Genomic DNA, 15,690 nt, shown 5'->3' on the forward strand with positions numbered 1-15,690 from the left:
GGGATGTTTTTCAGAAACTTCACATTCGAAGTATGTAAGTCTAGAAGATAGACATTATATGTATATATATAACTGTTGGCGTAGAATTGCTACGAAATTCGAAATACTGATTGCTAATTTCCGGTATTTGGTATGACAATTATCGTTAGAATATGTAGACGAGTATATGATAGGGTTTCAATTATTATAATGATTTTTGGAGGGTCAAGGATCAATGAAGTTGTTGGTAAATTTACTGCTAATGTGGTGGAACATAAAAGGTTCCCCAGTAACAAAAACGTATATGTCAAAGTTACAATAAGGTTAATCTTGAAAAGTCGAAGTTAACTGGTTGGAAGTGTGATAAAACTGGATACTTTGAAAAGGGATTGCAAGATTATTTTCTTTAAAAACAATGTTGAAGGATCTTGCACAGTTTTGAAGTCAAGGTATTGCTTCGAAAGATGTAAGGATCTAAGAATGATGTCACCGGTTCAGAGTTATGACTTGGATTCTAATCCGTCAATATCAGAATATGTAATTGAATTTGTATGAAAAAGATTGTATATCGTTGTGAGGTTTGTTAAAAATTTTTGAATCAAAGTTGTACAGTGTAGCATATTAATTGTTAACTTAAATATTTTCCGGGTATTACCTACCCATTAAAAATTTCACAAGTAATATTTTGTACCAAAGAATTTTTCATTACAGTCTTTATGAAAATATATGTATGTAAAGTTACTGTAGCAAAGTTTATATGTATATGTATGTAGTGTTAACTGTAGCAAAGTTACTGTAGCAAAGTTTTTTTACTGTAGCAAATAGTGATTTTCGAAAACACTGTAGCTTTTCGGGTACTGTAGCAATTCGAAAATACTGTAGCAAATTAGTGTTTTACTGGTTCATCTTAAACGTTTTAGTTAACTTATCTAAATATCAATCAGATAATCAAACCAATAAGGTTAATGCACAGTATCATTTTCATAACACTTTGTTACGTTTTCAAGTTATAGTATATATATGTATCTATTTACATATAATTGTTCGCGAATCGTTGAGAAAAATCGAAGGGAATTTGAATAGTTTAAAATTTTGAGATTCAAATTCATAGACTTTGCTTATCGTGTCGGAAACGTTAAAGATTAAGTTTAAATTTGGTCAGAAATTTCCGGAATATCACATCATATTTAATATAAAGATATATTGTGAAAAATGCTAATCATAACTCTTAGTGAAATGGTCAAGCCTTCCAAATTTAGAAATATTTCTAGCATAAAACTTTATATTGTCATGAATTAATTAACACATAAATTTAAGTATTAAAAATGCATTATAATATTGAAATTTAACACTTTTGTAATTAATGTATAACTATCGCTCGTTGGATTAAGGTTAACATTATCTAAGGAGTATTAATTAAAAAGCTATTAATCAAAACGCTCATTTATCAAACGAACTATAGCAATTCGTCATCAAAATAAGAAAATTGCCAAAATAACTCGCAAGCCGCAAGATACTTTACGACTTGCGACTGGATGACAATGCAAACTCAGGGTCGCAAGGTGCTCTTGCGACCTTGCGACTTGGAGTTGTGGGCCACGAACAAAAATTTTCAGATTGCTATAATTTTTTATCTGTAGCTCATATTTATGCACCAATTTTTTTTTATAAAGTGTGTATTTTTTAGATATCTATTTGTTTTCATTTTTTTTTTTGACAGCGATTGAGATCACCCGAGAGGGACTAAACCACACGTAGCGATCATCTTGAAACCTTGAAACCGATCCTAGGGCACGGCCAAGTAAAACCCCCTCCCCTTTATCCCCCAAACGATATGGGAAAGGTGCCATGGGTAGATACTTCATGGCAGGGATGAAATTGTGTTTTTAATATGTAGCCAACGGGGATTGATATTGCTCTAATTATACATATTTTATCTCGCAATATTTCCCTCATTTCATTCGGTTTTGAGATCATTGGGGCCGAAAGTTGGTTATTTGCACTAAAGTGTCGGTTCAAGGCTAAAAGCTTGATTTGGTGTAAAATTGACCAAGTCTTTATCAAAAGTGACTAAGAAAATGACAAGTGTGGAAATCAGCGCCAAAAGCGCCGCACCTAAGATAAGAGCGCCGCTCATAGCCAAAAGCGCCGCATCTTAATCAAAAGCGACGTTCTTGTGCATGTTTTGGCACCATTTTTCACCAGTAGCCAAGAGCGCCATTCCTCATTGCCAAAAGCGCCGCTCCTCACATGAAAAGCTTCGCTCCTCACATCAAAAGCGCCGCTCCTGAACCAAAAGCGGCGCTTCTGTCGCTGTTCAGCCCAGAATTTTCAGCACTATAAAAAGAAAGAGATATGGTCATTTTTGAGAAGAGCTGCAATTCTAAGTCCGATTTTCACTTCCAAAACCCTAATTTCATCATCTCGTGGGGTTTGAAGGTGAATTGAAGGAAGCTAGGTCAAGTTCCATCATAGTTTTAGCTCTAGATCTTCATCTCTTTGTATTCGGGTTGTAATCTCTACCTTTCTTTATCTATTTTGAATCAATTACTTATAATAACTTAAGATGATGTTTATTTGTGTTTTTATGCTTATGATTAGTGTAATCTTAGCCATGATTGGCTAAATATATTGTGTTTGCTTATCTATGAATCTCTAATGCAAAGATTTGCCCCATAATCAATTGAATGAGGTTGTTTGAATGAAATACATGAACAAGTGTTATTGTGTTAGCTATAGATCCATTGCTATGCATTTGTTTTAGGCTTTACTTTGATTACATAGATTGTGTAGCTCTCTTAGTGATTTGAGAAGTGAATCAATTTGTGCTTCAACACTTTTAGTGATCTAGACAACTAGATTAAGGATTTCAAGTGATTGTGTTCTTGATTTGAGTTGGTTTTCAATTGGCCTTTAGTCAACATAGTGGTGTTCGATTATCTTAAGTGATTTCGATAGTTGAAGGGTTCTAAGTGATTTCAACCCAAGCATAATCTCAATGACCATTCATGCTTAACTTGATCTTAGAATGTAATGCTTATATGAGTTCGCAAAGTATGATTTGATTGAGGTTTGGTAGTGATGCTAAACATTTAATAGTTCAACAACTAGTGCGATAACTATTTGGGTAAAACGGGGCAATCCAAGCATAGAAAGGATTAGGTAAGTGAACACTACTTAGTTAATTGATTTAAGTTCTAAATATTTTGTTACTCGTTACTTGCTAGTAGTTTTAATTATTAAGTTTAAGTTTGTTTACTTGTGCACGTTTTAGTTGTTAATTACAATCAATCAACACCCCCCAATCAAACAAACCCTAGGACAATTAATAGTTTCAATTATTCTACTTACACCACTCTCTTGGGACGAACTTGATATGAATACTTACATTAAAGTGTTATAATAACTGGGTTCTAATTGCTCGTTAGTTGTGTGTGCTTATTTGTAGTGTTTGAATCTTGTATAAATTTAGAGGGTAAATGATGTATTGCTACGCACGTATCACAAACAACATCAGGGGTCGCTCTTAAAAATATTGGTTTACAAAAAAAATTAATTACATTTTTTTTCTACGGCGGTTAGGAGTCTGACGGGGATCCGGACGCGATGCGGAACCACCCATCTGATCATTTCCTAGGACGTACATTGCAATCCTACCGTTTATCATGAGGAAACCTTCACAACGAATCTATACGGGCATCACATGTGATAAAACCCCCTGGGTGAGGTTTGAAGTCTTGAACACGTTCGCAACCTCCGAAGCTCAAGTGAAGCGAACCTCTAACCTTCTTTATGGAAAGTCAGGTCATCACCAATACACTAACACTTTAAGGTTTATTAACATATTTTTTTGATTGAAATTTTAAATTCAAATGATGATATGATTTTATAATAATTGGACCATATTATATCAAGGGTTGCATGAGAAGGAATATTTGCTTTTTTAGTTAATTTGGGGGGGGGGGGGGGGGGAGGGGGAGTGGTATAATAAAATGAGAACCTTATTCGTTTTATCTGTTCTTACCAGTAAAATATATATTATCTCCCTAACTAAATGATATGTTTAATGGGTTTTAGCCTAGCAGAAAGCTAACTAATGTAAACAAAGTATAAGTTTAATTTAAATATAAATAATTATAATTATATAAAAATTTCAAAACGAAATTTGTAGCCCACGATATATATAAACCCCAAAAAAGTTACATCTTATTGGGATCACATGACATCTTAGCAGAAATGTACTTTTCTGTAACGTTACCCATACATAGAGATTCACAAACCAAACCGGTTTAAAAAAACTGGTCGAATATATCGTAACCAAATTTTTTATAACCACTTTGATTTGTTTAAAACCTCAGATTTATTCCCGGTTAAAAAATCGTCTTTTCGGAAAACCGATTTTTATACGTTAACCGTTGTTGATCAAAATTATCATTTAGAAGCACTTTATTTCTTTTTTTTTATGAAAAGCAACAAATTTTTTTTAATCACGAAGTTTGTACAATACTCGAATGAACATATCATCCTTGAGAACTCAAAAAAGGTACAATGAGAGCTAGGGTTGTAAGGATTATAGGACCCAAACAATAGAGTAATTCCAGAGAGTTACCCTTCTACAATCGACACATGAAAGAACAATAATTAAAGAATTAAAGATGCGAGATTTAGCGTGGTTATATGTAATCGAATGTCGATTACTTTAATCCACGGACCAGCTAGAGAGATTTTATTGATTAATTCGTAGATACAACTGAGGGTTACATTAGGATGCTTATATAGGCCAAAAACACCTTGGAGAACAAGAAAAACATAAATTTGGAAACTTCTCGCCAGACGAAGCCGCGTCGTGCCATTTGAGCCCGTGCCGCGCCTCCAAGACAATTCTCTGGACAGACGATTTCCCAATCTGATGCTGTGTTTCATGTTCTAGGCCGCGTCGCGCCTTCCAAGGCTGCGGCGCGCCTCCTCCTCCTTTGTTTTGATATCCTTCACATCCAACAATCTCCCACTTGAAGATAGTCAAAACTATGACTCACATTTTGTCAACCCATCATACCAAACTAACCAAGATTGCCAAAGCACTCTTTACCGCCAAACTCCATTTGGGACACGCACACTCTTATCACATACGCCGGATAAGCAAACTTTCGATACAAGGTGTTCAACACTTCTTGTTAGAATCGAATCATCATCACTCTATCTCCCTAGTTGGTCACCACCTTCTCATTAGTTCATGAGAAGACCTGTTGAGGCTATGCAAAACCTCAACTTGTCCATTGACACCACCTTAGTAAACATATCCGCGGGATTCTTCATACTAAGGACTTTCTCCAATGTCAAAGTACCATATTCAATACGTTCTCGAATAAAATGATACCTCAAATCAATGTGTTTCGTACGATTATGAAACACCAGATTCTTCGCGAGATTGATTGCACTTTGGTTGTCACAATATAAGACGCAATTGTCCTGTCTTTTACCCAACTCACACAAGAAGTTCTTCAACCAAACAATCTCTTTAGAAGCTTCCGCAATAGCCATATACTCGGCCTCGGTGGTTGACAAAGCAACACTCCTTTGTAGTCTAGACATCCAACTAACTGCCGTCTTACCAACCATGAACTAATATCCCGTAGTACTCTTACCCGAATCACCAAATCCACCCAAATTTGCATCCGCATAACCTCTAAGTATAACATTGCCCTTAGTAAAACACAATCCCATTCTAGAAGTACCTTTCAAATAACGAAGCAACCATTTGACCGCTTCCCAATGCTCCTTCCCCGGATTAGACATATAAAGACTTACAACTCCCAATGTATGAGCTATATCCGGTCTCGTACAAACCATGGCATACATAATACTTCCCACGGCCGATCTATACAGAACATTTCCATCTCTGTTTTGTCTTCTTCCGTTTTAGGTGATTGATTCTTCGATAACTTTATCGCGCTACCTAAAGGAATAGTACGAGCCTTTTCTTTATCAACATTAAACTTTTCTACTACTTTATCAATATACTTGGATTGAGACATGTATAGAACACATTTAGCACGATCACGCACAATACTCATTCTAAGTATTTGCTTAGCACTACCAAGATCCTTCATCTCGAACTCTTTTGAAAACATACATTTCAACTTATTGATCTCGAACATGTCCGAACCCGTAAGCAACATGTCATCAACGTATAACAATAAGATTATGTAAGAAGACTTAAATTTCTTCAAGTAACAACAATGGTCCGCTTCACATTTTACAAAACCAACCTTCTTCATAAACTCATCAAATCTCAAGTTCCATTACCGAGGTGCTTGCTTCAATCCATACAAACTTTTCTTTAACATACAAACCCACTTCTCTTTACCTTTTACCTCAAAGCCCTTGGGTTGCCTCATGTAGATCTCCTCATCAAGATCCCCGTATAAGAATGCGGTCTTCACATCTACGTTGTTGTAGATGTAAGTCCTCGGATGCGACCAACGCAAGCACCAAACGAATAGTAGTCATCTTCACCACCGGTGAAAATATCTCTTGGTAATCAACCCCTTTCCTTTGTTGAAACCCTTTAACCACTAACCGTGCTTTGTACCTCTTCTTACCATCCACCTCATTCTTTATTCTATATCATGAGGTAATTTCACTAGTGATCAAGTCTTGTTCTTCTCAAGTGACCCCATCTCTTCTTTCATAGCTAGCTCCCATTGTATGGATTCTTTGGACTTTCTTGCTTCAAAGTAACTTTCGGGTTCACCATTCTCGGTATAAAGCAAGTAGTTTGTTGATGGAGAATACCTAGGATTAGGTTTGGGCACTCTAGTCGAGCGTCTAAGTATAGGAGCAACCGGTATGGTTAGACCGGTTTCATTAGCCTCCTCATCACTAGAACTCGCTCTATGTTTGGAATTATCACCGCTATCCGAACCATCCCCATCATTGTCAAGATCAGACCCATCATCATTAATCGGCAATTCATTATTCCCCGAACTCCCACTAGAACCCGCAAGATCATCAAGAGAAACATCATCAAGAATAACATGATCCGGTTTTGACTCCCCGTTTCCGGTTTGCCATAGACTGAATCTTCATCAAAGGTAACATCACGCGATCGAATAACCTTTCTAGCTTCATTATCCCAAGAACGATAGCCCATCTCATCCGAACCGTAACCAATGAACGTACACTTCTTTGACTTAGATTCAAGTTTATCTTTATCAATGTCTTTGGTCTTCACATAAACATTACACCCAAAGATTCTAAGATGATCATAACTAACCTTTTTACCTAGCCATTCTTCTTCAAGAATTCAGAAACCCAATGGTGTTGAGGGTCCCCTATTAATCAAATAAGCCGCCGTATTAACCGCATCTGCCCAAAACATTTTAGGCAAACCGGCATGCAGTCTCATACTCCTAGCCCTTTCGTTCAACGTACGATTCATACGTTCGGCGACCCCATTGTGTTGCGGTATTTTCGATACCGTTTTCAACATTCTAATACCGAACTTTGCACAATGGTCTTCAAACTCAAGACTACCATATTCTCCTCCATTGTCCGACCTTAAGCACTTGACCTTTAAATTTGTCTCATTCTCAACCATAGCTTTCCACTTCACAAAAGTACCCAAAACTTCGGATTTAGTTTTAAGAAAGTAAACCCATACCTTTCGAGTGGCGTCGTCAATGAAGGTGACATAATAATGAGAACCTCCATGTGATTCTACATTCTTTGGCCAAAAAATGTCCGTATGAACTAGCTCCAATTTCTTCAACTTTGGTGAATTCCCTGATTTAACAAAAGTTACCTTCTTTTGCTTCCCATAAGTACATGGTTCGCAAAACCCAAGCTCTATCTTTTTCAAATCCGGAATCCTCCTACTCGAACTAAGAACCTTCGTACCGTTCTCACCCATATGCCCGAGTCTTCGATGCCATAGAGTAGAACTAGCCCCAACGTCAACCGTAGCAATCACCGTGTCTTCTTCAAACACCTCAACCATATAAAGAGTTCTCCTTTTATGTCCACGAGCTACGATATTACTACCCTTAATCTCCTCCTATTGGCGATTCTTGAAAGTAACCTCATTACCTTCTTCATCTAATTGACCAATCGAGATTAACTTCCTCTTTAACTTAGGAATAAACCTCACGTTCTTCAAAGTCCAATTAGAACCAAGAGTAGTCTTCACTACAACATCTTCTATACCTTTAATCTCGAGACTTTTGTTATTTGCCAATCTAACTTTACCTTGATACACCCGAAAATTCCTCATCACGCTCTTAGTGGGTGTAGCGTGAAACGAAGCTCCCGAATCCAAGACCCAAGACTCCACCGAACTTTCAATACTACATAATAGTGCATCCTCCGTATCTTCCGCGGTCAAGTTAACATCTTTAACCGGAGCATTCTTACAATATCTTTGATAATGCCCCTTTTGATTGCAACCCCAACAAATAACGTCACTTCGGTCTTTCGATGGATACCTCTTCTTGAACTTCCCTTTACTCTTCTTCACACCGCGATCAACTTTCCTACCACGGTTGTCGGTACTTAACAAAGAACCGGATAACAATTCCCCCGAACTTCTCCTACGAGTGTCTTCTCCCAGAATTAAATCCCTAATTCCTTCATACGCAAGCTTAGTAGTACCGGTAGAGCTACTAACCGCGGTAACCGTACCCGACCAACTTTCTAGTAATGATGAAAGCAAGATTAGTGCTTTTAGTTCATCATAAAATTTGATTTCAACCGACTCTAATCTTGAAACAAGATTGTTGAATTCGTTGATATGATCCGTTGCACTCATACCTTCCTTCATCTTCGTGTTGAACAATTGTCGCATGAGAAAAACCTTATTCGCCGCCGTAGGTTTCTCATACATGTTGAAGAGTGCCTTCAAACAATTAAACGTTGTCTTGTCATTCATGATATTACCAACAACGTTCTTAGCGAGTGCAAGATGAACCGCACCCAAAGCTTGACGATCCAAGAGCATCCAATCGACATCGTTCATGCCTTCGGGTTTGGTCTCCAACAAAGGTTGGTGAAGTTTCTTTTGATACAAGTAGTCTTCTATTTGCATCTTCCAAAAGGCGAAGTCTTTACCATCAAACTGTTCGATCTTTAATTTACCGTCTTCCGCCATCGTTCCCAACTCGAACCTTGAGCTCTAGATACCAATTGTAAGTATTATAGGACCTAAACAATAGAGTAATTCCAGAGAATTACTCTTCCACAATCGACAAACGAAAGAACAATAAATAAAAGAATTAAAAATGCGAGATTTAACGTGGTTATATGTAATCGAATGTCGATTACTTTAATCCACGGACCAACTAGAGAGATTTTATTGATATACTTCGTAGATACAACTGAGGGTTACATTAGGATGCTTATATAGGCCTAAAACACCTTGGAGAACAAGAAAAACATAAATTTGGAAACTTCTCGCCAGACGAAGCCGTGCCGCACCGCGCCTCCAATTCAATTCTCCGGACAGTCGTTTTCCAAATCTGATGCTCTGTTTCATATACTAGGCTGCGTCGCGCCTTCCCTGTTCGTCCGAATCCTTTTGTTTTGATATCCTTCACATCCAACAGTCCCTACATTGCATAATTGTATTATCTAAATAAAAGTTATGATATAGGTTGTAATGAGTATTTGTATTTTATATTACTATTTCAATAAAAGTTGTGTCGTTTTTGAATTTATTGTATTTGATTAATTTTAATTTTTACTTGCATTTTTATCGAATATTTCAGTTATACATTTATACTGAAGTCGAATGCTGAAAAACCAAACCGGTAAAAACCGGTTGAAAACCAAAAACAATGATTCCGAACATTTAAACCGGAAAAAATCAACTCTGTAAAACCGAAATCGAAACCGATTTTTGTTGATCTCTACCCATACATAACATGTTATTTGGCTCACTTGACGCGTTATTGGGCTCTCGAAACCGAAATGACAAGCACACTTACAATTTCTGTATTCAATTATTTCTCCTTTCAACATTTCAATGTACATACGGGACAATTAAAATTTGCATTTGTAATCAAATTTCCACAACAAAATTTGAAAAAAAAAAAGAAGATAAAATAAAACACAAGAAAATGTAAAATCGCTTTGTCCTATGTACAAGGTATGCTAACGGAAATATCAGTTAATAGTTCCTATAAGAAATCGATCACTCTTGACTTGCAATGGCCGCTCAACTTCGAGAAATAATACGTGTGTAAAGAAACTCATTCCATGTATCAGGCAACCCTGGAAGACACCAATGTATACAATCTGCATATGTGTTTTGATCAGATTTTTGTTCGTCCGTTAACATTTTTCCTTGACGAATTGTGTAAACTGAAGTATGTGCATCTTTACGATATTCCGAAAGAGAAGTTATATTAAGAAAATGGATCGGAACCTTCATTGATTGAATCACATTTGTTGCAGCCGTAAAGAGACGCCAATCTGTACCAACGTTTATTGGCATTGACATATTAGTGATTGGACTAGTCTCTTTTGCACATCTTCTGCCATCGGGATTGTTCCAATCCAAACTCCTACATAAAAGTTCATTTAGTAAATAAGCAATAAAAGATCGATTCAAGCACTACTACATATATTTGTTATTGTTCTTGATTTAAAATATATAGGTTTAGTTAAAAAGTCACCTTTGTTTGCAACTAATATCCTTAGGTTGGTTGACATGTATCAACTACACCTAATAATGCAGATGTTATTGACATTGACCTTCGTACAAAATCTTCTTTGTTCTAATGTATCTTTTTATTCTCGATGGGTAGTTTTAGGGTTGTGAAAGGAGGGGATTTCGAGTGGATATTCAAGTTTTCGCGTGGTGGATTTCAGGTAGTCCAAGTTGGTTTGTTTCTCAGCTTTCATTTCTATATTTCACGATACCAACATTTGGTAAGATTTAGTTGGATTGTGTCATTGAAACTATTTGGTTAAGATTTGGCGGGTTTTGTCTCAATTATTGTCATGATCAATTTTTCACTAGTTTACTGTTAAAGAATATATCTACTTAACTGCACTTGGAGGATTACCTTTTGAGGTAAGTTGACCTTAGGATCAGAGAAAGGTATTCTCATCCTTTCTTATTAAAGGTTCTCACAACATGTCACAATATTAGAAATGTCAGCCAAATCAAGACAAGAAAACGGATACCAGCTACTGCATATTTCCCTTTACATAAAAGTGGTTCCAAAAACAAATATGGAGCCTAACTCTTAATAGAAATAGCTATTAGTATCTTGGTGCATATAACTGTTGGATAATTGCAAAGAAGATCAAAACAAGAAATTGTCGAGTTCTGGTATCGGGTTTGAGTGAGGTTTGTCGCAAAACGCGACACAACTAGAAAGTGATAAAGTGCACTGAAACGAGACAAATGTGGCAGAAGTGGGTGTCAGAAGTTTTCGCATTTTGAACCACTTTGTCACGTTCTGATGCAGTTTGTCGCGAAACGCGACAAAATGTCACGAAACACGACAGTGTGCGTAGTCAGCAAGTTATTCGATTTGTTTCCTAATTTTGATTAGCACTATAAATATACCTATTGTAATCTGTAACCCTAAGCACGAAAAATCAATAAAAAAGCTCTCTAGTTGGCCGTGGACTAAAGCAATCACACCGATTGCATATAACCATGTAATATCTTGTGTCGTTTACTTTTCTTGTTGTTATTCCGTCCGTTTGTCGTTTGTGGGATCACAATCTTTCGATTGGTTTTCGTTGTTGGGTCCATAAATTCCTAACAACTGGTATCAGAGCACAAGATTCGTATTGGGCACGATGGCGAACGAAGGAAAGTTTAGGATTGATCGGTTCGATGAGAAAGATTTTGGTTTCTGGAAGATGCAAATAGAAGACTATTTGTACCAGAAAAAATTACACTTACCACTTGAAGAGAAGAAGCCTGATAGTGTTAAACAAGAAGATCGGGATCTCCAAGATCGCTAAGCTTTAGGGGCGGTTAGGATGTCTCTTGCAAAAAAACGTTGCATACAACGTTATTAACGAGAAGACTACGTTTGGGGTGCTTAAAGGCACTTACAAACATGTATGAAAAACCTAACGCTGCTAGTAAGGTTTTTCTCATGCGTCAATTGTTCAACCAAAAGATGAAAGAAGGTGCGTGTGCTGCAGATCATATCAATGATTTTAACAATCTCATTACAAGATTGGCCTCGGTGGAGATTATGTTTGATGATGAACTTCAGGCACTGATTTTGCTTTCGTCTTTGCCTGAAAGTTGGTCGGGTACAGTTACTGCAGTTAGTAGTTCCACATGAACCACTAAGCTCAAGCTTGAGGGGATCAAGGATTTGATTCTAGGGGAAGAAACTCGTAGGAGAAATTCCGGGGAATCATCGGGGTCGCTCTTAAATACCGACAGGGGCAGGAAAAACGATAAGGGTACGAAGAAGGGTAAGAAATTCAAAAAGAGATATAACTCTAAGGACCGAGAATCTGCGGTTTGTTGGAATTGCAATCAAAAGGGTCACTTTAGCACTCAATGTAAGAATCCAAAGGTGGATAAAGCTAGGGTGAACTTCACTTCCGAGGATACGGATGACGCTTTGGTGTGTTATGTTGAAAATTCGGTTGAAGCTTAGATCATGGATTCGGGTGCATCATTCCATGCTAATCCTAGTAAGGAGATGATGAAGAATTTAAAGGCGTATCGGGGGAAGGTGAGATTGGCAGATGACAAACGCTTAGACATAAGAGGCATTGGAGATGTGACATTGAAGACATCCAATGGTTCCAATTGGACTTTGAAAGATGTGAGGTACATTCCGGATTTGAAAAGGAAGCTTATCTCTATAGGTCAATTGGATGAAGAAGGTAATCATACTACCTTCGGTGATCGCAAATGGCATGTTCAAAAGGATGGTCAAGTCGTGGCTTCGGGACATAAAAGGGGAACTTTATACATGGTCGAGGTATTCGATGATGATGAGGTTAATGTCACGAGTAATGTAGGGGCCGATTCTACTCTATGGCACTGAAGATTTGGGCATATGAGTGAGAAGGGGATGAAATTGCTAGTTTCTAATGGGAAGATTCCGGGTTTGAAGAAGGTGGATATCGAGTTTTGTGAGCCATGTACTATGGGGAAACAAAAGAAGGTATCATTCGGGAAAACGGGAATTGCGCCAAAGAATGAGAAGCTTGAACTTGTTCATTCCGATGTCTATGGACCTACAACGGTTGAGTCGCATGGTGGTTCCCGCTACTATGTCACTTTCATTGATGATTCCACTAGAAAGGTATGGGTTTACTTTCTCAAAGTTAAATCTGATGTGTTTTCTACTTTTAAAATGTGGAGAGCTGCTGTTGAAAACGAGACTAACTTGAGAGTTAAGTGCTTGAAATCTGACAATGGAGGATAATACATCAGTCAAGAATTTAAAGACTATTGTGCGGAACATGATATTCGTATGTTGAAAACTGTTCCAGAAACACCACAACACAATGGGGTTGCCGAACGCATGAACCGGACGCTCAATGAGCGTGCTAGGAGTATGCGGTTACATGCGGGTCTACCAAAGATGTTTTGGGCAGATGCTATGAATATGACAGCTTATTTGATTAACAGGGGACCCTCAACACCGTTAGAGTTTTGAATTCCAGAAGAAGAATGGACCGGTAAAAAGGTGAGTTTGGCTCACTTAAGGGTTTTCGGTTGTAATGTGTATGTGAAAACCAAAGACATTGACAAAGACAAGCTTAAAGCTAAATCAAGAAAGTGTACTTTTATCGGGTATGGGTTAGATGACATGGGTTATAGGTGTTGGGACAATGAGGCAAGGAAGGTGATTCGTAGTAGAGATGTTACTTTTGATGAAAGCTCGTTGTATGGCACTAAGGTAACGGTTAATTCTAATCATAGTCTGGTTATGCTTGATAAGTTTTTTGATATGAATACAGGTTCTAGTGGGAGTTCGGGAACTATTGAATTGCCAATTAACGGTGAGGATCAAAGTGATGGAGATGATTCGGAGAGTGGTGCTAGCTCCGAAAATGATGAGAGATCTATTGGTGGGGATGACGGTGACTTAACTCGATCACCATCACCCGTTACTACACCATTGAGACGCTCTAGTAAAACGCCCAAACCTACTGTTAGGTTTTTCCATCAGCAAATTATTTGCTCTATACCGAGAATGGTGAACCCGAGAGTTATTTTGAAGCAAGACAATCTAAAGAATCCATACAGTGGGAGCTTGCTATGAAAGAAGAGATGGGGTCACTTATCAAGAATAAGACAAGGTCTTTAGTGAAATTACCTCCAACGAAAAAGGCGTTGCACAGTAAATGGGTCTTTCGGGTCAAAGATGAGTTGAACGGGAAAAAGCGATACAAACCTCGGTTGGTAGTTAAGGGGTTTCAACAAAGGGAAGGAGTTGATTATAATGAGATCTTTTCTCCGATTGTGAAGATGACTACTATTCGCTTGGTTTTGAGTATTGTTGCTGCTGATGACTTACATCTAGAACAGTTAGATGTAAAGACCGCATTTTTACATGGGGATCTTAAAGAGGAGATTTATATGGTGCAACCAAAGGGCTTCGAGGTAGTTGGTAAAGGGAGATGAGTTTTCAAATTGAAGAAGAGTCTGTATGGGTTAAAACAAGCACCACGGCAATGGTACTTGAAGTTTGATAAATTTATGACAAGGAGTGGCTTTACAAGAAGCGAGTCAGATCATTGTTGAAACTTGAAGAAATTCCAGTCCTCCTATGTTATATAGTTACTTTATGTTGATGACATGTTGATTGCAGGATCGGATATGTCAGAGATCAACAGATTGAAGAGAAAGTTGTCTCACGCATTCGAGATGAAAGACTTAGGGGCTGCTAAACGGATACTCGGAATGAGTATTGAAAGGAATCGGGTTGAAAGTACTTTAACTTTCTCAAACCAAGTATATTGAGATAGTTTTAGAGCGGTTCAACATGGGTGATTCAAAGGCAAGATCCGTGCCTTTAGGCGGTACCTTAAAGTTAATGAAAAGTCAAGCACCTACAACGGAAGTAGACAAAGAGGAGATGGCTCAAATTCCGTATGCGTCAGCAGTGGGTAGTATTATGTACGCAATGATTTGTTCAAGACCCGACATAGCTTATGCAGTGGGAGTTGTGAGTCGATTTATGTCGAATCCGGGTAAAGAGCTTTTGGAAGGTATAAAGTGGCTTTTGCGCTACTTGAAAGGTATTTCTAAAATGGGGTTGCGATTCACAAAAGGTGATTCCATTTTGAGAGGGTACGTTGATGCTGATTTGGGTGGTTGTGACGATTCGGGTAGAAGCACTACGGGATATGTTTTCACGGTTGGTAAGACGGCGGTCAGTTGGATGTCCAAACTTCAAAGTTGTGTTGCGCTGTCAATAACGGAGGCTGAGTATATGGTAGCAGCAGAAGCTTGCAAAGAACTTGTATGGCTGAAGAATTTTATGTTTGAGTTGGGACGAGTTCAACAAGATCATGTCTTGCACTGTGATAATCAAAGTGCTATTCATTTGGTGAAGAACTCGGTGTTTCATGGTCATACGAAACACATAAATCTAAGGTATCATAAAATTCGTGAACTTATTGAAGATGGTACTTTAGTTGTTAAGAAAATTCCTGGTACGAAGAATCCTGCTCATATGTGTACTAAGGTGGTTACGATCGGGAAGTTGAAGC

At 37.8% G+C, this 15,690-nt stretch overlaps 1 protein-coding gene across 1 annotated transcript in view; it reads right to left on the reverse strand.

The window, feature by feature from the left end:
• Positions 1-10,189: 10,189 nt before the first annotated feature.
• The window catches only part of LOC139862517 (xylan O-acetyltransferase 1-like), a 40,674-nt gene continuing 35,173 nt past the window's right edge, over positions 10,190-15,690 (reverse strand). The window contains 1 exon segment of the mRNA XM_071851137.1: positions 10,190-10,538. Coding sequence (XP_071707238.1) covers positions 10,190-10,538 — 349 coding nt within the window.

This window comes from Rutidosis leptorrhynchoides, chromosome 8, assembly GCF_046630445.1.
Source record: "Rutidosis leptorrhynchoides isolate AG116_Rl617_1_P2 chromosome 8, CSIRO_AGI_Rlap_v1, whole genome shotgun sequence".
NCBI classification, from domain to species: domain Eukaryota; kingdom Viridiplantae; phylum Streptophyta; class Magnoliopsida; order Asterales; family Asteraceae; genus Rutidosis; species Rutidosis leptorrhynchoides.